This window comes from Suricata suricatta, chromosome 6 (assembly GCF_006229205.1).
Source record: "Suricata suricatta isolate VVHF042 chromosome 6, meerkat_22Aug2017_6uvM2_HiC, whole genome shotgun sequence".
Lineage (NCBI taxonomy): Eukaryota > Metazoa > Chordata > Mammalia > Carnivora > Herpestidae > Suricata > Suricata suricatta.
Window position 1 is genome coordinate 27,181,557 of NC_043705.1, and position 20,341 is coordinate 27,201,897.

Genomic DNA, 20,341 nt, shown 5'->3' on the forward strand with positions numbered 1-20,341 from the left:
CTGAAAGTTTAATGCACTTTTTTACCTACCTTCCCCTATTTTCCCAATTTAAGCATTTTTATACTTATGACCGTATTTAGCCATTACATCCTTACTATTTGATTTTGACATTGTGGATAGTCAGGTTTTAGCCATACATTTCATCTGGGTTGGAAAGAATCCACAAAAGGTGATATGTCAGGAGGATAAAGCCATTTGGTTCAGAGTAGCTGGTGGCCGGCCAGAGCTCACACTCATGAATCAGCCGTGTTGCTCTGCTGGAGTGTGGGGATATTGTCACAGTTTCAGGACCAATAATGAGCAAAATGAATCTTCTGAAAATCCAATTAGCATTTGATTGCCCTTACTCTAATATTTCTCTTAAAAATGAACTTTGAATGCAAATGCTCTTTTATTTGCATATATTATTGAGATAACAAGTGATCAAACTCATCAAACACCTCAATTAAGATACTGTGTTTTTCATCTTTCATAAATGCATACATTGACATTTGATGTCATTGAGAATAAGAGTTTCAGTGGAAACAAAACCATATTTGAGAGGAGGACTGATTATTAAACTCCCTCTTGATCCCTTGGTTGCTATTTTTATCAAACTGCTTTTACAGATGCATCAGCTAGTGTGAGGAAAGCCAGATGTCAGTGATCCATGAAAAGTATGAATTCTGCACCCTAAATCCACTGCAAATAAGCATAACCATTAAACATTTTGGAGACAGGAATTGTGATTAATTACTGATGAAGAAAAGCGCACTTAATCAAAATGTCTTTTTGGAGGTATTTGTTGTCTTTTTTTGTAAAATTGCTACATGCACCATAGGGCTCCATGGAAATCACCCAAGCCTGAAACTAATTCAGTCTGTAACATTTCACAACTTAAGCTAGAGCCAAACAAAATCCAGGAGTTAGGTCAGTCATCCAGGAAAACCCAGCTCTGGTCTGTGCATTCTCTCCCAAGTGTACATAGTCTGAGTTTTAGTCCAGAGCAACAGTGATGAAATATTCAAGTGATTTGTAATGTTCTCCAAAATCTCAGTTCTCTTACCAAAGTAAGGGAAGAATAAAATCTATCCTCCATGCACCTCAGCCACAGTAATGTATATCAAACGTCCTGGATAGTAGGAAGCCTTGTACAGATGTTAGATAACTATAAGTTGGCTTACATTTTACTTTGCACTGATATAGTCAGCTTAGCTATTTTTCTAAATGACTGTACAATAGTGATAGTTAACATATGTTACAGATTTGCCATGTGCCAGACACTCTGTTAAGTGCTTTATACGAATTATTGTTTTAGATTCACACAAATCATATGATAAGCTTAGCTGTTTGCCTCAATGACTATTCATGGTGATTAACATTTATTATACATTAACCATATTGCAGGGACTATTCTGAGTAGTTTACATATATTATCATTTTAAATTCTCATTAACTACTACATGATGCAGTTGCTATTGTTATTCCCATTTCACAGATGGTGAAATGACACTCAGATAAATTAACTGCTTTTGTTAAGGCTACATAACTTGTGAGTGGTAGACCCACTATGAGGAGTCTAATCTGTTTGGTTTCAAAGCTAATGCTTTGGGCTGGTATGCCACTGCCATCCATCCATTCTCCTCCATTTTTTCTAAATGTCTTTAGACTGTAAATTTTTCCATTAGAATTCAAGATCCTTGAGGGCAGGGGAATTACTTATTTATATGGCATATGTACCTGGTACCCAGTACCCATGATGCCTGGCATATGGTAGGTACATTGTCAGGTAACTTAATCAATTTTAAATACCTGAATTTGGGCTGATCATTAAAGAAGAGCAATGAAATAGAGGGGTTAATGTTTACCAATGTCTTACTTCTTATAAATATAGGAGCCATATGATCCTGTCATTATTATTTCCTATTGGTGCTGACAACTTTAAAAATTAGGTATGAGTTCAAAAGCCAAATTAATTTCCAGCCCCACTGTAAATAATGGTCCATAAGTTGCACGATGAGACCATTAATATCAGAGGGTGTATTAGTTCCCTTGGGTGACTGGGGCAAAGAACTGAGACATTCCCTCTTCTTCAGGATACTTCTGGAAAATTTTATGTATTTCCAGAGGCATCCAGTTAATTTCTAAGTATCATCTTCCTTCTTCTGTTGAAGCTGAGATGAGGTAGTACATATAAATGATAGTAAGTGCTATAGTACTATTGGACACTGTTACTTGTCTTAGTTTAATATAATCATAATAATTGTGGATCTATAGCATTCAAGTTCTCACCTAAGCTAGTGACAGTAATTTGCTTGTAAAATATACCCATTTTGAATAAAAGAAAATATATCTATATAGTTATCCATGAATATACATGAGTTCATATATCTTACCTTTCAGGTTCTGTAGGAATAGCCAAGTATTCTTCTCCTACTCATTATAATACATTATATTGTGATATACTTTGCAAACAATTCTGCTAGTGTGGTATATTTTTCCCATTGCATCTTGGATTGAAAAATATTATATAGATTCCTGAATGTTAATAAATAATTCTATCAGCAATTTATTTTTCAACAAATAGCATCATTTAGAGAAGAGACTATTCTTCATATTGTCAAACTACCTTAGATAGTAGCCATAGAATGTAACTAATGCTTTGTGTATACTTCTTTTGTTTTTTCTTTTTAAATCCCTATTTGTCTATTTGGAACTGGGGAGTCATGAAACTGGATGTTTGTATCTCATTGTGTGTATCTCCAGATAGAGCTGAAACATAAGTTTGTATAGTTACATGCCTTTCCTCCAGAGATTTGTCTTGGTATAAAATAGATCCATGTAACCTTTTAACTGTGTCATTGACCTTTGTGGCATAAGAGTCTGAAATGATCATCTCCTACTAAGAAAATAAGACAGGCCCCTAAATCATTAAGTAACAGTACTGAAAAAAAGTAACAGGCTGAATATCTTTTGGGGAGAAATGTTGATTGCCTTTCCTGGGCAAGAGATACCAGTTTTCATCCAGGATACCACATGTATCTGAAATTAGCCTCAGTGAGACTCCACATAGTTCTCATTTTTTTTCTGGGTTAATTGCTGCCTAAAGGAGTTAGCTAGTCTGTGTGCCCCTAAGCTTAGTAGCAAGTGTTTTGGAAAGAAATTTTTAGGAAATTATAATTGTGACATAGAACTTGGTAAATTGTTAAATAATTCAAGCAATGTCATTGTTTAAAAGATCTTAGAGAGTGAGCTTGTATAATGTTCATAATGAATATTCTGGATTTAATGTGTATTCATTCATAAATCTGATATGTGTCCAGTGATTCAGAAATAGAACCCACCAGCAGGTGGCGTTCTGAGGCAAAAATTCACAGAGTGCCACCAGACAGGGTCAATCTTTATAGCCTCTTTCAAGTCTACCCTGAATTCATTAAGCCTTTAAATTACAATTAATGGCAATAGCATCTTGATTAAGTCTATTCAGTCATACTTAAGTGAATTTACAACTTCACATGTAAAGAAGGAGTTTCTGTGTTCCAGAGTTTCAAAGCTTGTGTCAAAGCACTGCCCAGGTTACATTTCTTTTATTAAGAGCGTATTCATGATGTTGAAACGGACATCTAAAGGGCATATTTCCCACAAATAAAAGGAAAGAAAAAAAACCAACCTCTTTCTTCCCACCTGTAGTTATTTAATGGTGGTTACTTATTAGAAGATAGCCTTCTTTCTCTTCCTCCCCGTGTATTTATGTTAAGATAAATACAATCACAAAAAAATGCACATTAAAAAGCTGTCAGTAGTGAAGTAGGAGAACAGAGAACACATATACTCTTTTCCAGGAATAAAAAAAAAAACACCAAACAAAAACCTTGCACTCTAGCACAGAAGGACTGGATTACCAATATGAGTTATCTATTTTAAATGGATTTGTAAACTTAGGCGTCCACTGAAAAGTAAAAAAAAAAAATTTCTCTCCCAGCCCATCAAATAAGAACAATTTCAGATCCAGATTCATATCTGAAAATCCAAGCAATGCACAGGAGAGAGGAGACTAATAAATAAAAGTTTAATTCCATATTTTAGCAAGAAAATAACCTCTGTTGGAAAAATCTAGATGAAAGAATCATCATAGTCGCTTACATTGAGGGAGAAATAAGCAGGCTGGTCCCTCCTCTCTAGATGACCGGAATCCGGTGTGGAGTCGCTGGAATCTGGCTCCCCATGGGTGGTAGCAGAGGAGATGCCGCTCTCCGTGGTGCTGAAGTGTAGAGCTGGTCAAGTCAGTGGAGTTGCGAAGATGTGAAAGCGCGCTTCGCTGTCCTTTGTGCTGCAGTGGTAAAAACTCCTGTTCAGAGGAAGACTCGCCTTACCGTTCTTTTCCTAATCTGGGGGAAATTTCCCAGGGAACATGACGGAGAAGAATCTGTGTGTGAGACTGGCATGTGGCGTGGCGATGGGTTGGTATAGTTCCCGCCCCTTCTCCCAGACAGTAGCTTTGAAAGGGAGGTAGCAACTCTGTCTTCCTACCATAGATCCTCATGATTTCTACATGCCTCGTCTCATGCCCCAGAACAGTGCATCACTCACACACACACACACACACACACACACACACACACACACCTCAGTTATGTAAGGCAGTCGGTTCTGGCTCCTGAGGCAGAATATTCATCTGTTTAAATAAATGAAAAATGAGTAGTGAATTGGTTTCCTACCTGTTGTGTCTGTGTGTGTGTGTTTACACAGGAAGGGAGTTGAAAACTAAAATCAGAAGAACCTGAAGAATGACACAAGTAGTTTTTTTTTTAAAGATAAGCTTTAAGAAGACTTTATCTTTTCAGACTGATGCATGTTCTAACTGTATCCTTTTGTTTCATGATCTTTTAACATTATCTGATATTAATAACAGGACTTTTAAAGGATTGACTTTCATTTGTAATGTTCCATTTTTTGAAAGGAAATTCCTTATGTAAAAATACATTTCCCTACAGTCCCCACTCCCACCAATTACTTGTTAACAAATGGTCTGTGATTCTTAAACACTAAGGACTTTGATGGCTTCATGGGAGAGAAACCTACTTAACTGAATTATTGCCTGTGTGTGAGAAACCAGGATTACTCCCAGGATCTATCTCTGTCACTGAACAATAAATCAGAGTGCTTATTCTTTGAAACCAATTCATGGATTAACAACTCACAGTCTGTGAAGACTGTCTCTCTGTGTAAACATAATACTTAGGGTTAAAGAATTGACTTATAATGTATTTTGCATGATGGCATTCTATATTTTTATGCAAATCAGAGTGCCTTAATTCATTAATATGCTACTAGTATTTTCTCTGGAGGCAACATGATGTGTGGAGGAAGACCCTGGAATTTTTATTCACTTTTTAACTGTGTGACTTTGGATATAGTGCATAACCTAAACCTATAGTGCATATATAAATGGTGGGTAATAATGGGGATAGTAATACTTTTTTCCAAATGCATAGTGATAATTAATTGAAATAACATGTACAAAGCACTCAGAAGAGTTAGTTAACATTTAAGAGGTGCATAAGTTACAGTGTTTTCTTCCCCTCCTAACTAGAAAAGATAAGGTAATTCTTAGGACACCTGTGTGGGTCAGTTGGTTGGGTGGCTGACTTTGGCTCAGGTCATGATCTCATATTCATGGGTTCGAGCCCCGTGTCAAGCTCTGTGCTGACAGCTCAGAGCCTGGAGCCTGCTTCTGATTCTGTGTCTCCCTCTCTCTCCGATCATCTCCCACTCAAGTTCTGTGTCTCTCTCTCTCTCAAAAATAAATAAACGTTAAAAAATTCAGAAAAAAGTAATTCTTTAGTTACAACTCTCTAAAAAGCTTGATAACAAACTAATTTTATCCCTGTTAGCCTCTATACAAGTTTTCCAATGTAACTGATTGTGCTTTATTGGTAAAATAGCTTTTTAAAAAGAAATTACCTTAAAGTAAAGACTTTTTTATTTAAAAATTTTAGTTTTGAAGGACAAGATAATTCTATTTTTAATTAGAATCAGGAACAAATGCACTGAATTCTCTTGAATAAAATGTTAATGAATTAAGAGCCTATTTAATATCACATGGAAGTATAGAGGAAAATATGTGAGGCCAACAAAAGTCACAAAGTTAGAAGATTAGCTTTGGCACTGGTGAGATCCTTTTGAATGGGATTCCCATCATCATGATTAGTGAAACAGTATAGAATATGATACTCTTAATTATAAATACTTTCTTAAGACTACTGGGTTGATAATGCTGGAGATGAAGTCTTATCATATTGTTTTAAATAAATAGCCAAAAGAGTATTTTCATGAAATTCTGACATGAACTATGTACTTGTTTTCACTCGTGGTGAGCTCATTAAAAAACAAGTCATATTTTTAAAAGTTTGACAGTGAAAGTACAGCAGTTATATATATGGAGGAAATGAGCTAATTATTTTATAGATATATTGACTGAAGACAGGTCAGAATTAGGCCAGATAGCTCTTCAAAAGTGACAAGTTAAGATGGTATTTGTGAAGAATCCAGCCTTCAGTGTCAACATTATCACAGCACTTTAGCATTTCTAGAGGATTGTGATTATATGCAACATTTTGTTCAGTGGGTTAGTACTTGTCATCTAAAAAAATGTTACATACATATCAAAATATTTTCAGTATATAACACAAGTAATTAGGTTCTCTCTGTCAATGATGAAAGTTCAGAAGACTATAGATGTCTCAGGTTCCTGTGTAAGGTCTTGAGCTTTGTTTTTTCCTAGGCTGAGAGTAGAGTTTATACAATTCTAGTCAAACTTCTTGTATTTTAATTCCAAATCTTCCATCCCCCAAGTGGTTCGTTGGTTTAATCACCTGTAAAATGAAAGTAATAACAGCCTCTCACTTGTGGAATTATAGCGAGGATAAAGTGAGACAACTCACATAATGTGCTTATAGCAATGTCAGGCACATAGTCAGAGCCCAGTATATACACCAGCTTTCATTGTTACTTAACAGCTCACTCTGTGGCTGAACAGTGAACATATTATTGATCTATAGTTCTCAGACTTTGTGTGCTTTATTGTCACCTCACCAGCCTGTGGAAAATATAAAAACACACTTTTCTGGTGCTCCTTCACTAGAGAATTCACATTTTTTCCTCCAGAACTTCTGGTCATTCTGTTGTAGAAAGTTCAGAAGTCATACTGTGAGGAAACACTGTTCTTGTCCATTGGAAGAGTGATTTGTTTTAGAAAGTGCAGTCATGAGTATGAAAGTCTACTTCAAATGACTGAATCCTTTGGGACACTTACTCTCTTTTGTTTCCTCATGCTAATTTGTTTGCTTACTGGACAGACTTGGCTCCTTCTCTTAGGCAGAAGCAACAGTATAGTAATCAGATTTATTATGAAATTTTTGATTTAAAAAAGTGACACAAATCAGTCCCCCAGGAAAAAATATCTGGTTGAAATTGCAAGAAGCCTCTATGTTAAGCTCATACTCAAAAAAGCATAGGAGATCTCTTTCATCTTGGTTGATGGAAGTATCACTATAAAGCTTCTCCAGAGTGGGCACAGATGCCCACTTGTGCTCTAGACTGTTTTCAAGTCATGAAAACTTGTGACTTTATTCATGAACAGGTAGAGAGTGACTAGAAGTGGCTCTCTGTCTTAAAGTGATGGTAAGAATATTGCTAATTTTATCCTTTTCATTTTATGCATTTTGTGGAAAATTATTGGCCTTCTTATTTGGGCTGTAAACTTAAGGATTTCAGTTGTTGTGCCTTATATCAGCTACAATTGGCCAGTACCTTATAAAAAATTTCTCTAAAAAGCAGGCAGAAAGTGGATGCCTGGGTGGCTCAATTGGTTAAGTATCTGACTCTTGATTTCAGGTCAGGTCATGATCTCACAGTTTGTGAGACAGAGCCTCGTGTCAGGCTACACACTGAGTGTAGAGCCTGCTTATGATTCTCTTTTTATGCCTTTGTTCCTTTCTCCTCCTAAAAAAACATGCAGAAAATAATGTGAAATAAATAATTATTTATACACACTGATTCCCTTTCAAGGAAAGACTTGCACAGGGATGATAGTCAGCTGACAAACCCCAGCTCTCATATCCTTCTGGGTCTGCCTCAGCTGAAGAGAGCCATCTTATCTGAGGTGACACCTTTTCTTGGGCAGCCTTTTTCTGGTGAGTGAAAAAGGTATGAGTATGTAAGCCATTTTAGAGACACTCTTATAAGGGAAACTTAGTCCATAGCTCTCTGACTTAATTGGCCAGGTTATCATAGTTTGGTTTTTTCCTCTGCCCAATCCTACTTCCTCTCTCGTCCTTTCATAAATGTTGATCCATGGTAAGTATCTTTCACCTCAAATTCAGTCTCACTTTCTGTTTCCAGAGAATTGAACCTGCAGTAATTGGTAGTAGGTGTGGTTTCAGAAAGTAGGTGATAATATGGGTTTGAAGCTGAATTACCATCTAACTGGCAACGCAGACCCCTTCACTGGTTACATGTGGAGCACACACAGTTCCTGGAACAAGGTGATGGGCCACATCCTAAACTTTCACTGGTACTGAATTGGGAGGTTGTATTGGTGGAAGAAAATGCATTGCATGGATGATGCATTTGAAACTTGGGAGAGAAATAATAATATCATGCACAGGCTTTTGTTAAATGCCAGTGATACCCGAAGAAAGATAATGAGTAATTGTAAAGGTTGTGTAATTGGCAATTGAATTCCACATGTAAAAGCCAAAGGATCTCTTGGTTGTGTACAAAGAAGCTCTTATCAACTCTAGTGGGATGACAGAGAAAGTCAAGGTCTAAGCCTAGGAGTTAATATTTGGAGGACTGAATTTAGAGATGACTAAATGCCGAACCAAAATAAGTCTATCATGCCAAGTACTTTGGTTGGAATAATCCAGGACTCTGATGGAATTAGGACATCTACATGGGTGTCTCTCAACGTTTTGACCTCCCATATACCCCTAGATGTTTTGAGTCTATATATATATATAGTCCACTTATCTTTATTAAGAGTTAGCACCCCCACCCCCACCCCCATCTCATACTGGAAGACTTTATATCTCACCCATGAAGTATCATGTGTCTGTCTGTCCCAGGACCCATACCACTTTCTCTGCAGACTACAAGGACGACTATAACTAGGTTAAGTTGTATGCAGGATGTGAATTGACTTTAATATCTAGAGACCCATAATATAGCAGAGGATGTTCTGAGCCTGGTAAGGCAGGAAAGGGAAAGTGTGCCAAAGGAGCTAAAAGAAATAGCCAACATGCACTAGAGGGACTCAGAGGGGTAAGTATGGCCCTGGATTCTCAGGATGCTTGATCAAGGGGGCCTGGATTAAAAATTGCATATTGAACAGTTAACTGACTTGGAAATGTTTTCTTGAATTACTGGATTTATTATTTTGTTGAGGATCTGAGTAAATGGTGTGAGCGTACTACTAGAGTGGCTTCTGAAAACATGAAAGAGAACAATGGCTCACATACACAGAGTTGAAATGACAGAATTTTCATGGCAGAGGATGGAAGGAAGGGAATAGAAGGCTTATAGATATGGGGATTCTGGAATCAATATTTTGGGCTAGAAGGCTCATGAGATGATTAGGTTCACGGGGCCCAGAGGATACATCTTTTACCCAAGGCATAGAAATGTCCTTGTTAGAACACCAGTATCATCTGAATTTTCTGTGTAGTTCTTCTTCATAGGCCAGGGCTGGCAGTAGCATATTATGGCAGTAGCATGGTCCATTACAGGGCTTAGTTCACTGGTTGAGGTGGGCATGATAGAGCCCTGAAACAATGGAAGCCAGATGGCAGGACTTAAACATCCTGCACCAGGCTGCTGCAGTGCTATCAGGACTATCAAAAATGGAGGGGCAGTCAAGAGCTCACAGACTAATAGAAATGGTTGATAGGAAATAGCATCTCTAAGGACAAAATAGATGGATAACTGACTAAGATACTATGGCTGTACAAAAATCAAGAAATGATGACTAATAGGCCATGGGTGTCTTACTTAAATAAAAAGTCAAGATCCTCAAAGCATATTACTTAGTGAAAGAAGCCATTCTGAAAAAGCTGCATACTGTACAATTCTAACTATATGATATTCTTGAAAACACAAACGTATGGAGACTATAAAAATATCAGTGATTGCCAAGGGTTGGCAGGGAGGGAGAGATGAACAGAGCACAGAAGATCTTTAGGGCAGTGAGACTTTTCTGTGTAATATTATAATGGTAGACACATGTCAATTAAATATTTATCAAAATCCATAGAATATACAACACCAAGAATGCACTCTAATATAAGTTATAAACTTTTAGTGATAATGATGTGTCAATGTAGGTTCATCATTTGTAACAAATATACCATTCTGGTGGAGGATGGTGATAGCGGGGAAAGTTGTGCGTATGTGGGGGCAGGAGACATATGGAAACTCTCTCTACTTTCTAATCAGTTTTGCCTTGAAACTAAAGCTGCTTTAAAAAATATAGTCTTCAAAAAACAAGTAATGATTCTTTGCCCAGTTTCTGGATCTCTGATCCTCTCAGTTCTGGAAGCCATTATTGAAGTAGTGTGCCTAGAAGATCTAGGTTGTTTACATGGTAATGATTCCTTAGTCCTTCTCCAAAGGGTCCTACTTTTATTTACTTGAACAACTTTACACTAGGGAAAAGAACAAAGGGAGGGCCCATTTTGAGATCTGTTGAATGTCCAGGGACTCAGTGCATCATCATAGTCCCCTTGTTAGAGTGGTGGTATGGAATGACTGGGTAATACATGGAGTGCTGGCCGACATTGAGCTTACAGGAGGTCCACTAGGTCCATGAACCTGCATGATGGCCATTGCCCTAGCCCCAACATATTAAAGGACTTTGGCTTACTTGACAGTTGGTGCGATCTCCATGTCAGGTCTTAGTCTTCTTTGGTAAGAACTATCACAGCAAGGAATAGAAAGTGGAAGGCTTTTGAAACTATCCCTCACACTCCCTAGACAGCCAAGGTAGTAAAGTAAAAAATAGTACGACACCTGGAGAAGGAAAATAGTGAAGATTAATGGTACCTTTTGGGATTTAAAGGGTTCAGGGGTTATAGTCCTCAAGGTACCTCTATTTAATTGCTCATTCTATACTTACAGAAGCCATTGTCCCCAGGATGTTAAGTGTAGAGTAATGCAAGTTGAAGCAAATAGTAGCCCCAGTCACAACCAGTGTACTAGATGCAGTATTTTGTTGGAGTAGATTAATAGACCTCAGTATGTCATACTTGTTTTGGAAAATGTTATTTTCTATCCCAAGTGATAAATGAGGATCAGATATTTGCATGGAATAGACAGTTTTGCTTAGACAGTTAACTGACCTACTCATTGTCCTAATATAGAACAAAGAGATCTGGACTGTCTGAGCATACTGCAGAGCATCATATTAATTTATTAATCTGTTGATGATGATATTATGTTGATTTGACCCAATGAGCAAGAGATTGGCAGAATGCTGGAGGTTCTGGTAAGACACATGTACTCCAGAAGATAGGAGGTGAAACTTGTGAAGATTGATGGGTTTTCTACATTTATAAATTTTTTTAGGCATCCAGGACTTAGGAGCAGGCCAGTACATCCCCTCCAAAGTAAAAGACCAGTCATTGTGTCCTATCCAAAGAAAGAAGTACAGTGACTGGTAGGCCTCTTTGGGTTCTGGAACCAGAAAATTGTACAGCTCAGGGTTCTTCTCCAGCCTGTATTTTAGGAAAGATTGCCATCTTTGAGTGGAGACCAGAGCAGGAAAAGAGTCTATAGTAGGATCAGGTTGTAGTGCAAGCAGCTCTGCCATTGGGCCGCACAATCTGGCAGACCAGATCATCTGAGGAATTACGACTGGTGGGAAAACATGTCATGTACAGTTTGTGTTAAGCTTCAGTGAAAGAATCATAAAGTGGGCCTTTGGTATTCTGGAACATAGTCTTATCATTTGCAGTGGAGAATTATCTTTTGAAAAACAACTCCTGGTATGTTACTGGGTCATGGAAGAGATGGACCATTCAACCATGAGACACTAAGTGATTTTATGTTCAGAGAGGTCCATCATGAGATAGGTTCTGTCATATCTTCAATTCATAAGGTTATTTGGGCCCAGGAACAATCCACAGAAAAATGAAAGTGGTATATCTGGGACTGAGTAGTAGGGGACCAAGGGAACACAAATTGCATGAGCATGAACATGTAGTTCAGATCCCTATGAAGCCCACCACTCTGGTGCCAGTGTCCTTTAGCCAGCTTATTTGGAGATTTTAATGAGTATAAAAAGCCTGAATTCACTATAGATGAGTTAGCTTAGTATTTGTGTACACACCAAAAATGAATGGTAGGTATACTAGAATCTCATTTAAAGATGGCCTTGAAAGATAAGGTAAATCTTCTCAGTGCTCCGAGGATTGGTGGACCTTGTTTTCCCTTTTGCATAGAAAGAGAACCAGCCTGAGGTTAAATGTATACAAAATTATGGACAGTGATGAATGGCTTGGCCAGCTGATCAGGGGCCTGGAGAAAGAAAGATTGGAAAATTGTTGACAAGAAAGTCTAGGAGACATGTGGATGGATATATGACATGAATTGTGAAGATTCTTGTACCATGTGTTAACGTTCGCAAGATAGCATTTACCATGGAAGTGATACTTAACAGCCAAGGAAGCAAAGTTACCTATCCAACTGACAGCAGCCAGTCTCTCTCATCACCCACAGCAGTGCTGGCACAATGAGCACACAAAAGATGGTAACAAAGATAAAAGATATGCAAGACTCCCGCAGCTTGGACTTCCATTTACAAAGGCTTGATATCTGTGGTCACTCTTGAATATCCAGTATGTCAGCAACAGAGAACAATGTTAATATGACACCATTACTCAAGAAGACCAAATAGCCTGTAGGTAGCCGGTTGACTACATTGGACTCATTTCATCCTGAAAGGGTTATTAGTTTATTTTCATATGTCTTACAAGAATGGACATGTATTCTGGGTGAGTTTGCCTTTTTTGTCCATCTAGTCTCAGCCAGAAATACTACCCAAGAGATTATAGATCATTTGATTTATTGGTATGGAGACCTGTGTAAGGTTGCCTCAGACCAGGGAACTCACTTTACAGCAAAGAGGTTCATGAGTGAATCTATGACCATGAGATTCACTGGCCATATCGCATTCTACTCCATTCAAAAACTGCTGGCCTAATAGATCATTGGAAACCATGCCATCTTCTAGAATACTCTATATGCACTGAATCAACAACCTTCATCTAGTGTGCCCCAGTAGGAAGAATACATGGACATAGTAATCAAGGGGTGGAAATAGTAGTTACTCTACTTACCGTCACTCTCAGTGACCCACTGAGAGTAATACGTTTCCTCTCCCATAATTATAGGTTCTTCTGGGTTATAGATCCTGCTCTCCAAAGTGGGTATACTGTCTGAAGGGGGCACATTAAAGTCCCATTGAATTATAAGCTTCATTTGTCACTTGTCACTTCATTTGTCAACCTCCTTCTGTTTGAGGATCAAAAATAAGAAGATGAGTCACTCTCTGGATGAGGTTGATCATTTGGAGGAGACAGAACTGCTATTACACAATGGAGGCAGGAAGGGACATAGTGGAACTCAATTGACTCACTTGGGTCTATCTTAATATTCCCTTGCCCAATTGTGACTGTAAATGGACTGGTATAGTGACCCCAGCCAAAGGGCATGGTGACAAGGCTCAGATCTTTAGGGCTGAAGGTCTCGGTGTCACTAATGAGTAAGTAGACAGATCAGCAGAGGTGGTCACTAATGGTTAATGAAATCTAAAAAGCATAGTGGAAGAAAAAGAAAATGAGTATTACTTGGGACTCTGAGACCCACTACTGCTTTAGGGCACTGTAGTTTTCTCACTAACATCTCTCTCCTAAGCTTCTTTTGTGAAGAGAGGCACAGCAGACACCTGGAGGAGCTTGCTTCCATCCTTTATAAAGGAGAAGGAGGCTGAAGTAGAAAAAGAGGTTGGGGCACCTGGGTGGCTCTGTTCGTTAAACCTCTGACTCTTGATCTCAACTCAAGTCACGATCTCACAGTTCGTGAGTTTGAGCCCTGCATCAGGCTCTGCCCTGACAATGCAGGGGCTGCTTGGGATTCTCTCTCTCTCTGCCTCTCTTCCTTCCTCTCTCTCTCTCTCTCTCAAAATAAATAAAACATTAAAAAAGAGAAAAACAGGTGGAGGTCCTGCTTCACCTAAAGGAAGGACTGGCTGCTCAGCTGAGGGTATTCTAATCCACAGGCATATTTCATTTTCTTCATAGTCTACCTCAGTTTTAGAAACCCACCTTGTCTGAGCTCACATCCTTGTTGGAGGATCCTGTGTCTAGTGACTAATTGAGGAGGTGGAGGGGGGATTTACCAACCAGTATGGCATGTCACAAGACCATATTCACTTCATAGGACCCTGCCAGTTTGGTCAAAGTTTGATCAAGCCTGCATTTTCCCTATGTCTAGTTCTACTTCCTTCTCTCCAGAAGTGTTGACTACACATAAATATCTTGCACCCCAAACTCTCTGTCTCATCTGTTTCTGGAGAAGTCTGCCTGCAACAGATGACTTACAAGAATATGTAAAATACAAAACAAATTTGAGATTGGCAAAAAAGAATAGGATAATATTAAGGCTAGAGACATAAACTACTTGATTTAAGCTAGTATGCAGATATTTCTTTTGAGTCCTATCTATAGGCTATAGACAGGCTCCTCATTTTCTTTTTTCTTTTCTTAATTTTTTTAATGTTTATTTATTTTTGAGACAGAGAGACAGAGTGTGAGCAGGGGAGGGGCGGAGAGGGAAGGAGACACAATCCGAAGCAGTCTTCAGGCTCTGAGCAGTCAGCACAGAGCCTGACGCGGGTCTCGAACCCACAAACTGAGATATCATGACCTGAGCTGAAGTCAGACGCTCAACCAATTAAAGCACCCAGGCGCCCCGCAGGCTCCACATTTTCTAGAAACCAGAGTGAAATAAAAACAAGCCAGATAACTAGTGGAAACCATGTTTTCAAAGGAAGGACAAAATTCCTCATCCTAAGAGTAGATGAATTTTTTTCCGAGAAAGGATACTGTGTAATGAAATGAACAACCTTAACAATTACAATTGTGCTGCATGGTTAACTAGATGGCGTATTGCCATTTGTTACATTTATTTCAAATGGAATTACAATCAATCACATTATCCTAAGCGGGTTTATTGTTTGTCATCTACAGTCTGCAGGCTCTGGATCAGTGGGCATGTATTAGTCATTGGAACCAATTATCCAAGGGTATTTGGTTAAGATGGTTTTACTGGAGATAGAGTACGCAGAACCACAGTGACTAATGGTGCCTCACACGCGAGTGTTGTTTATTTCATCCTCCTCTGCATCAGGATGCTTTTGCTTGAGCTGATTTTTTTCTCCTTTTGATTCTTCCCCCAAATGGTGGTGCTACCCAGTGTAGAAGACACTTGCAAGTAGAAGGGAGGGAAGCGGGGAAGGAGAAGAAATAAGGGGAATAGGAAGGCCTTAGAAAATCTTCCACTGGAAAAACACTTTTCTGAATACCTGAATCACGAGTCAGCAAGATGTCTGATTTGGAGCCTCAGTTTCAGTTTCTTGACTGTTTCTGATTTCTGCAGGGCTAATTCTGTTTTAAAATCTAGTCCCAGCCCCGCATTCTTAATTTCCTCAATCCTGCTTCATGCCAAATGCATATATAATAAATATTTTACTAATCCAGATTATTTTCAGGACAGATGATTGAACTATAAGAAGATTGTTTTACAGTCTGTCTTTAAATTCATATATACATTTTAAAATTTACTTAGAGGAATTTGGCTACTAGAGTATTAATAAATTACATGGTATCTTTGGGAATTCATTTTGATGACAAGATAAAGAAATCTTCTTAATTTTTTCAGGGAGTACTGTGCTGCCCCTTCGTCCTCAGGGCAAGTCTTCCTCTTCTTCCATCTCTGTTCTATTTTGCAAGAGAGTTAAACTGTGTAGGATGCATGTCCCAGGCTCCCCATTAACTGACTTTCACTGAATTTGGCCAATAAGAACCACTGATGGAAGATCGGAGGGCAGGATGAAAGGAAGCATTTCTCTGTGTCTCTCTGTACTTAAGCAGCAAGTGCAGATCCTGGAGTCTTCCGATCTCATTGGACAGACAGTCATGATTGCTGCAGTTACTTGGTGGCCCTAAACCCAAGGCTTCAGGAACATTTTCTTCTTTCTTTGATACTTTATCCCAGGGATGATGGTGGTTTCCTGTGGTTGTCAAGCTCAGTTTATTTGGCTCCTCAACTGTCCATCATTCGTAAAACGAATTCTGTGCCTCAAACTCCCTCTGTTTCGGTAAATAGGGACTTTTATTTTATTTTTTAAAGTTTAGCGAGAGAGAGAGAGAGAGAAAGAGAGAATGAGAATGAGAATAAGCAGGGGAGGGGCAGAGAGAGAAAATAGCAAGCAATCTCTGTGTTGTTAGTGCAGAGCTAGACATGGGGCTCCACCTTCAGAACCCTGAGATCCTGGCCTGAGCTGAGATCTAGAAGCAGATGCTTAACTGACTCAGCCACTCAGGGGCCCTGGAAAATAGGGACTTTTAAAATAAATGGTTTGGGGACAACTGGCTAGTCATTTGGGGAAAAAATAGTTTCATATCTCATACACATTGCAAGATCAAATTCCAAGTGGATCAGAGTTCTAAATGTAAAAAACAAACATGGCTGATTTATCTGTTCACCTCAGCATGAAGAAACTTTCAAACTATAGTCCAAATTCCAGAAACAACAAAAGAAAAGATGGCTAATATCAATCATATAAAATAAAGAAATATTTTTTTACGTGGCAGAACACTACATGCAAAGTCAAAAGACCAATGAAAAATCAGAACACTTATATGTTGGTCAAATGGCTAATTTCTATAATGAATAGAGAATTCTTGGGATCCCTGGGTGGCTCAGTCAATTAACCATCTGATTCTGTTTTCACTGGTAGCAGGGAGCCTGTTTGGGATTCTCTCTCTTCCTTCTTCTGTGTCCCTCCTTCCCCCTCAAAATAAATAAATTAAAAAATTTTCTTAAAAATCAATAAAACATTGCAAAATATGATATAAATGAATAAAAACTATCAAAAGAATTCACAAAAACATAAAGTGGACTTTAATGCAAGAAAATGATATTCATCCTTACTCATAATAATATGTCAGTGAGAACTTATCAAGAGACCATTTCTCATCTGTCAGGTTGATGGAAAGTCCAAAACCTAAGTAACACATTTGTCAAGGCTATGGAAATTCAGATAATTTTACATATTTCTGCTGGGAATGCGAAATGATGACACCCCTTTGTAGGGGATTTGATGATATTTAACAAAAATTATATATGCATTTACCTTTTGAACCAGAAATTTTATTTCCAGAAATTTGTCCATAAATATGAAATAGCACATGTGCAAGGTCTTCATTCAGCAATAAGTTATAATAACAAAATATTGCAGTCATTCTAAATAATGACTCAAAGGAGAGTGATTGAGTTGAATATAGTTTTCCATATAGTTGTGTGCAGTGTAGCCAAAGAGGAAGAATAAAGCAGCTTCCCATGACTCCAGGATACAGTGGTGTGCATATCTACTTATCATGTGAAAAAGAAGGGAACTTGCTTATTCTTGCAAAGTGAAACAGGATATATAAGCCAGAAACTAATGAAAATATTTACTTACAAGGTATGTACAGATAGTGTGGAGGATATAGGGGTGAAGGTGAGATTTCTTTTAGTAGACCGTTTTTTATATAGTTTTAATTTTGAGCCATGTAAATATCTTAAAAGTTAAAAATTTAACAAAAACACAGAAATACAGACATTAAATTTGATTACAAACAGAAAAATAACCTAACTGCATATCAGATTGATAATAATCACACAGAGGAAAAAACATTAAGTCCAGTAGCGTTGGGCTTATAGGACTTTGAATATACATCCTAAATAGAATATATTATAAAGTCAAATAGAGCTGCAAAGAACAATTAACACTTTCTTAGAAGCTTTGTTCTTGGTAGTGGCTTGGGTGGTATAATTATGAAACTGTTTTGTTTGCATAATAGGATATAGCAAGTGAGTAAATATATTGTTTTTGGGAAGCAGAGTTTTTACATTGCTAGGTGAAGACAAAGAATATAGAAAGGGTTGGATTTCTCAAGAGTCCTCAATACAAGCTCATTATATATGTATATAGATTGGTAGATACCATGGACACACATATACACTTCCTAACTCTGTTCACTGAAAGAGCTTTAAGCAAATCCACTTGAGTCGTAGTGAGTGCACTTAGCGCCTGGGTCTGGATTTCTTAATACTGATCACCACTTAGATGCTTCTTAGAGAAATGGCTATGTCTAGGTCCAGAACAGGGAATTTATAAGGTAAGCCTGAAAAACCTCATGTCAAAAAGCAAGTAAGTGCACAAAGACTAATGGGTTCATTAAAAAGAAAAGTACAAAAGCTGGCTTGGTACAAGTTACACATTAAAAAGAATGATGACCATTGATTATAACATGTTGAGTAAAAACTGAATTCATGAGGTCATAGTGAAGAGATGGACAGGGGGAGACATTGAGAGATGAAGAGAGAGAAGAAAGTTCTCTCTATAAAAGAATAGGAGCCAATAAATGTAGATGCAGTAACACAATTAGAAAATCCACATTTCACATCATGTGATCTCTTATAAGTATCAGTTAATTATCAGTTATTCCAAATAGAATGATCAGTTGCTCCTGAAATCATTGGGTTAAAGATTGTTGGGGAACAGGATATTTACATGGTCTCAAAATATCACCCTAGAGATTATTTGAGCTAAAGGAAAATGTGTTTTTATAATGGACATAGCTGATGTTGTGTACCGTAACCAAGTAATCATACTTGGTATATCTTAATGTGAGATAATCTAACATTATGTGTCTCCTGAAGTAATGCAGGAAGAAATACAAAACATCATCTAGGTGGTATATTTGCTAAGAAATATTTAATGTAAATCTTAGGTCAGTTCTGGCAAGTTGTGTTTTTAATGCTTTTTTTTTTTTTGAGAGACACAGAGAGACAGTGCGATCAGGGGAGGGTCAGAGAGAGAGGGAGACACAGAATCTGAAGCAGGCTCCAGGCTCTGAGCTGTCAGCACAGAGCCCGATGCGGGGCTCGAACCCACAAACCGTGAGATCATTACCTGAGCTGAAGTCGGACGCTTAACTGACTGAGCCACCCAGGCACCCCCAGTTTTATTGATTTCTATCTGTGTTTATTATTTCCTCCTTTCTGTTTACTCTGGGTTTGACTTGTACCTTAGGTCACTGATTGAAGACCTTTCTTATATTCTGATATAAGTATTCAAAGTTACGAAGTTTCCTGTAAGCACTGCTTAGCTATATCCCACAAATTTTGAGATACGTGCTTTCAATAACTTTCAGTTTATTTTTTATTTTTTTTCTTATAATTTTATCTGTGACTTATGGATTACTTATGTGTTGTGTAATTTCCAAATATCTGGGGTTTTTCTAAGTATCTTATTGTTATATTCTAAATATCTTTTTCCTGATTTAATATTAGTGCAACCAGAGTACACCCTTTGTAAGATTTTTATCCTTTCATATTTTTGAGACTTGTTTTGTGGCCCCACATATGACATATGTTGGCAAATGCTGCATGTATACTTAGAAAGATTATGTGTTTTGCAGCTGCAGTGAAACCTGAATCTCATGAAGAAAATAACTGGCATATATAGAATCTGGTTTATTCTAGAAGGTAACTGGTCTTTATAAATGTTAGGATCATAAAAAACACTTAACATACAAAACATGGCAGACTTGTGTAGTTTCAGAAAAACTAAAGATGCCAGAACAACACAGAGAAGTTTATGAACCTTGAATAGATCTTAGATAAGGAAGTAAAGAGCAAAAACAATAAAAGGTATTTTGGAAACATTTGAAGAAATTTAAATATCGACTGAATAACAGATGATCTTTTTCTCGTGTACATTATTTATTTAAGTTCAAGATAATTAACATACAGTGTAGTATTGGTTTCAGGAGTAGAACCCATTGATTTATCAGTTACATACAACACCCAGTGCTCATCCCAACAAATACCCTCCTTCATGCCCATCACCCATTTAGCCCATCCCCCAACCCATTTCACCTCCTGCAATCCTTAGTATGTCTCTTATGGTTTGCCTCCATTTTTATCTTATTTTTCCTTCCCTTCCCCTATTTTCATCTGTTTTGTGTCTTAAATT

General features: G+C 37.8%; 1 protein-coding gene and 1 long non-coding RNA gene across 2 annotated transcripts in view; both read right to left on the reverse strand.

Annotated features, from left to right (window-relative positions):
• TRPC7 (transient receptor potential cation channel subfamily C member 7) overlaps positions 1–5,046 on the reverse strand; it is a 136,139-nt gene extending 131,093 nt beyond the window's left edge. The window contains exon 1 of the mRNA XM_029941960.1: positions 5,026–5,046. Within this exon, the coding sequence (XP_029797820.1) occupies positions 5,026–5,046 (21 nt within the window). The remainder of the gene's footprint in view (positions 1–5,025) is intronic.
• Positions 5,047–6,044: 998 nt separating this feature from the next.
• On the reverse strand, positions 6,045–13,431 carry LOC115294219. Its single transcript, XR_003909770.1, has 2 exons — positions 13,374–13,431; positions 6,045–6,854 (listed from the first exon to the last, which is right to left on the reverse strand). It is a non-coding gene; the product is annotated as an uncharacterized LOC115294219 (long non-coding RNA).
• Between the last annotated feature and the right edge of the window lie 6,910 nt (positions 13,432–20,341).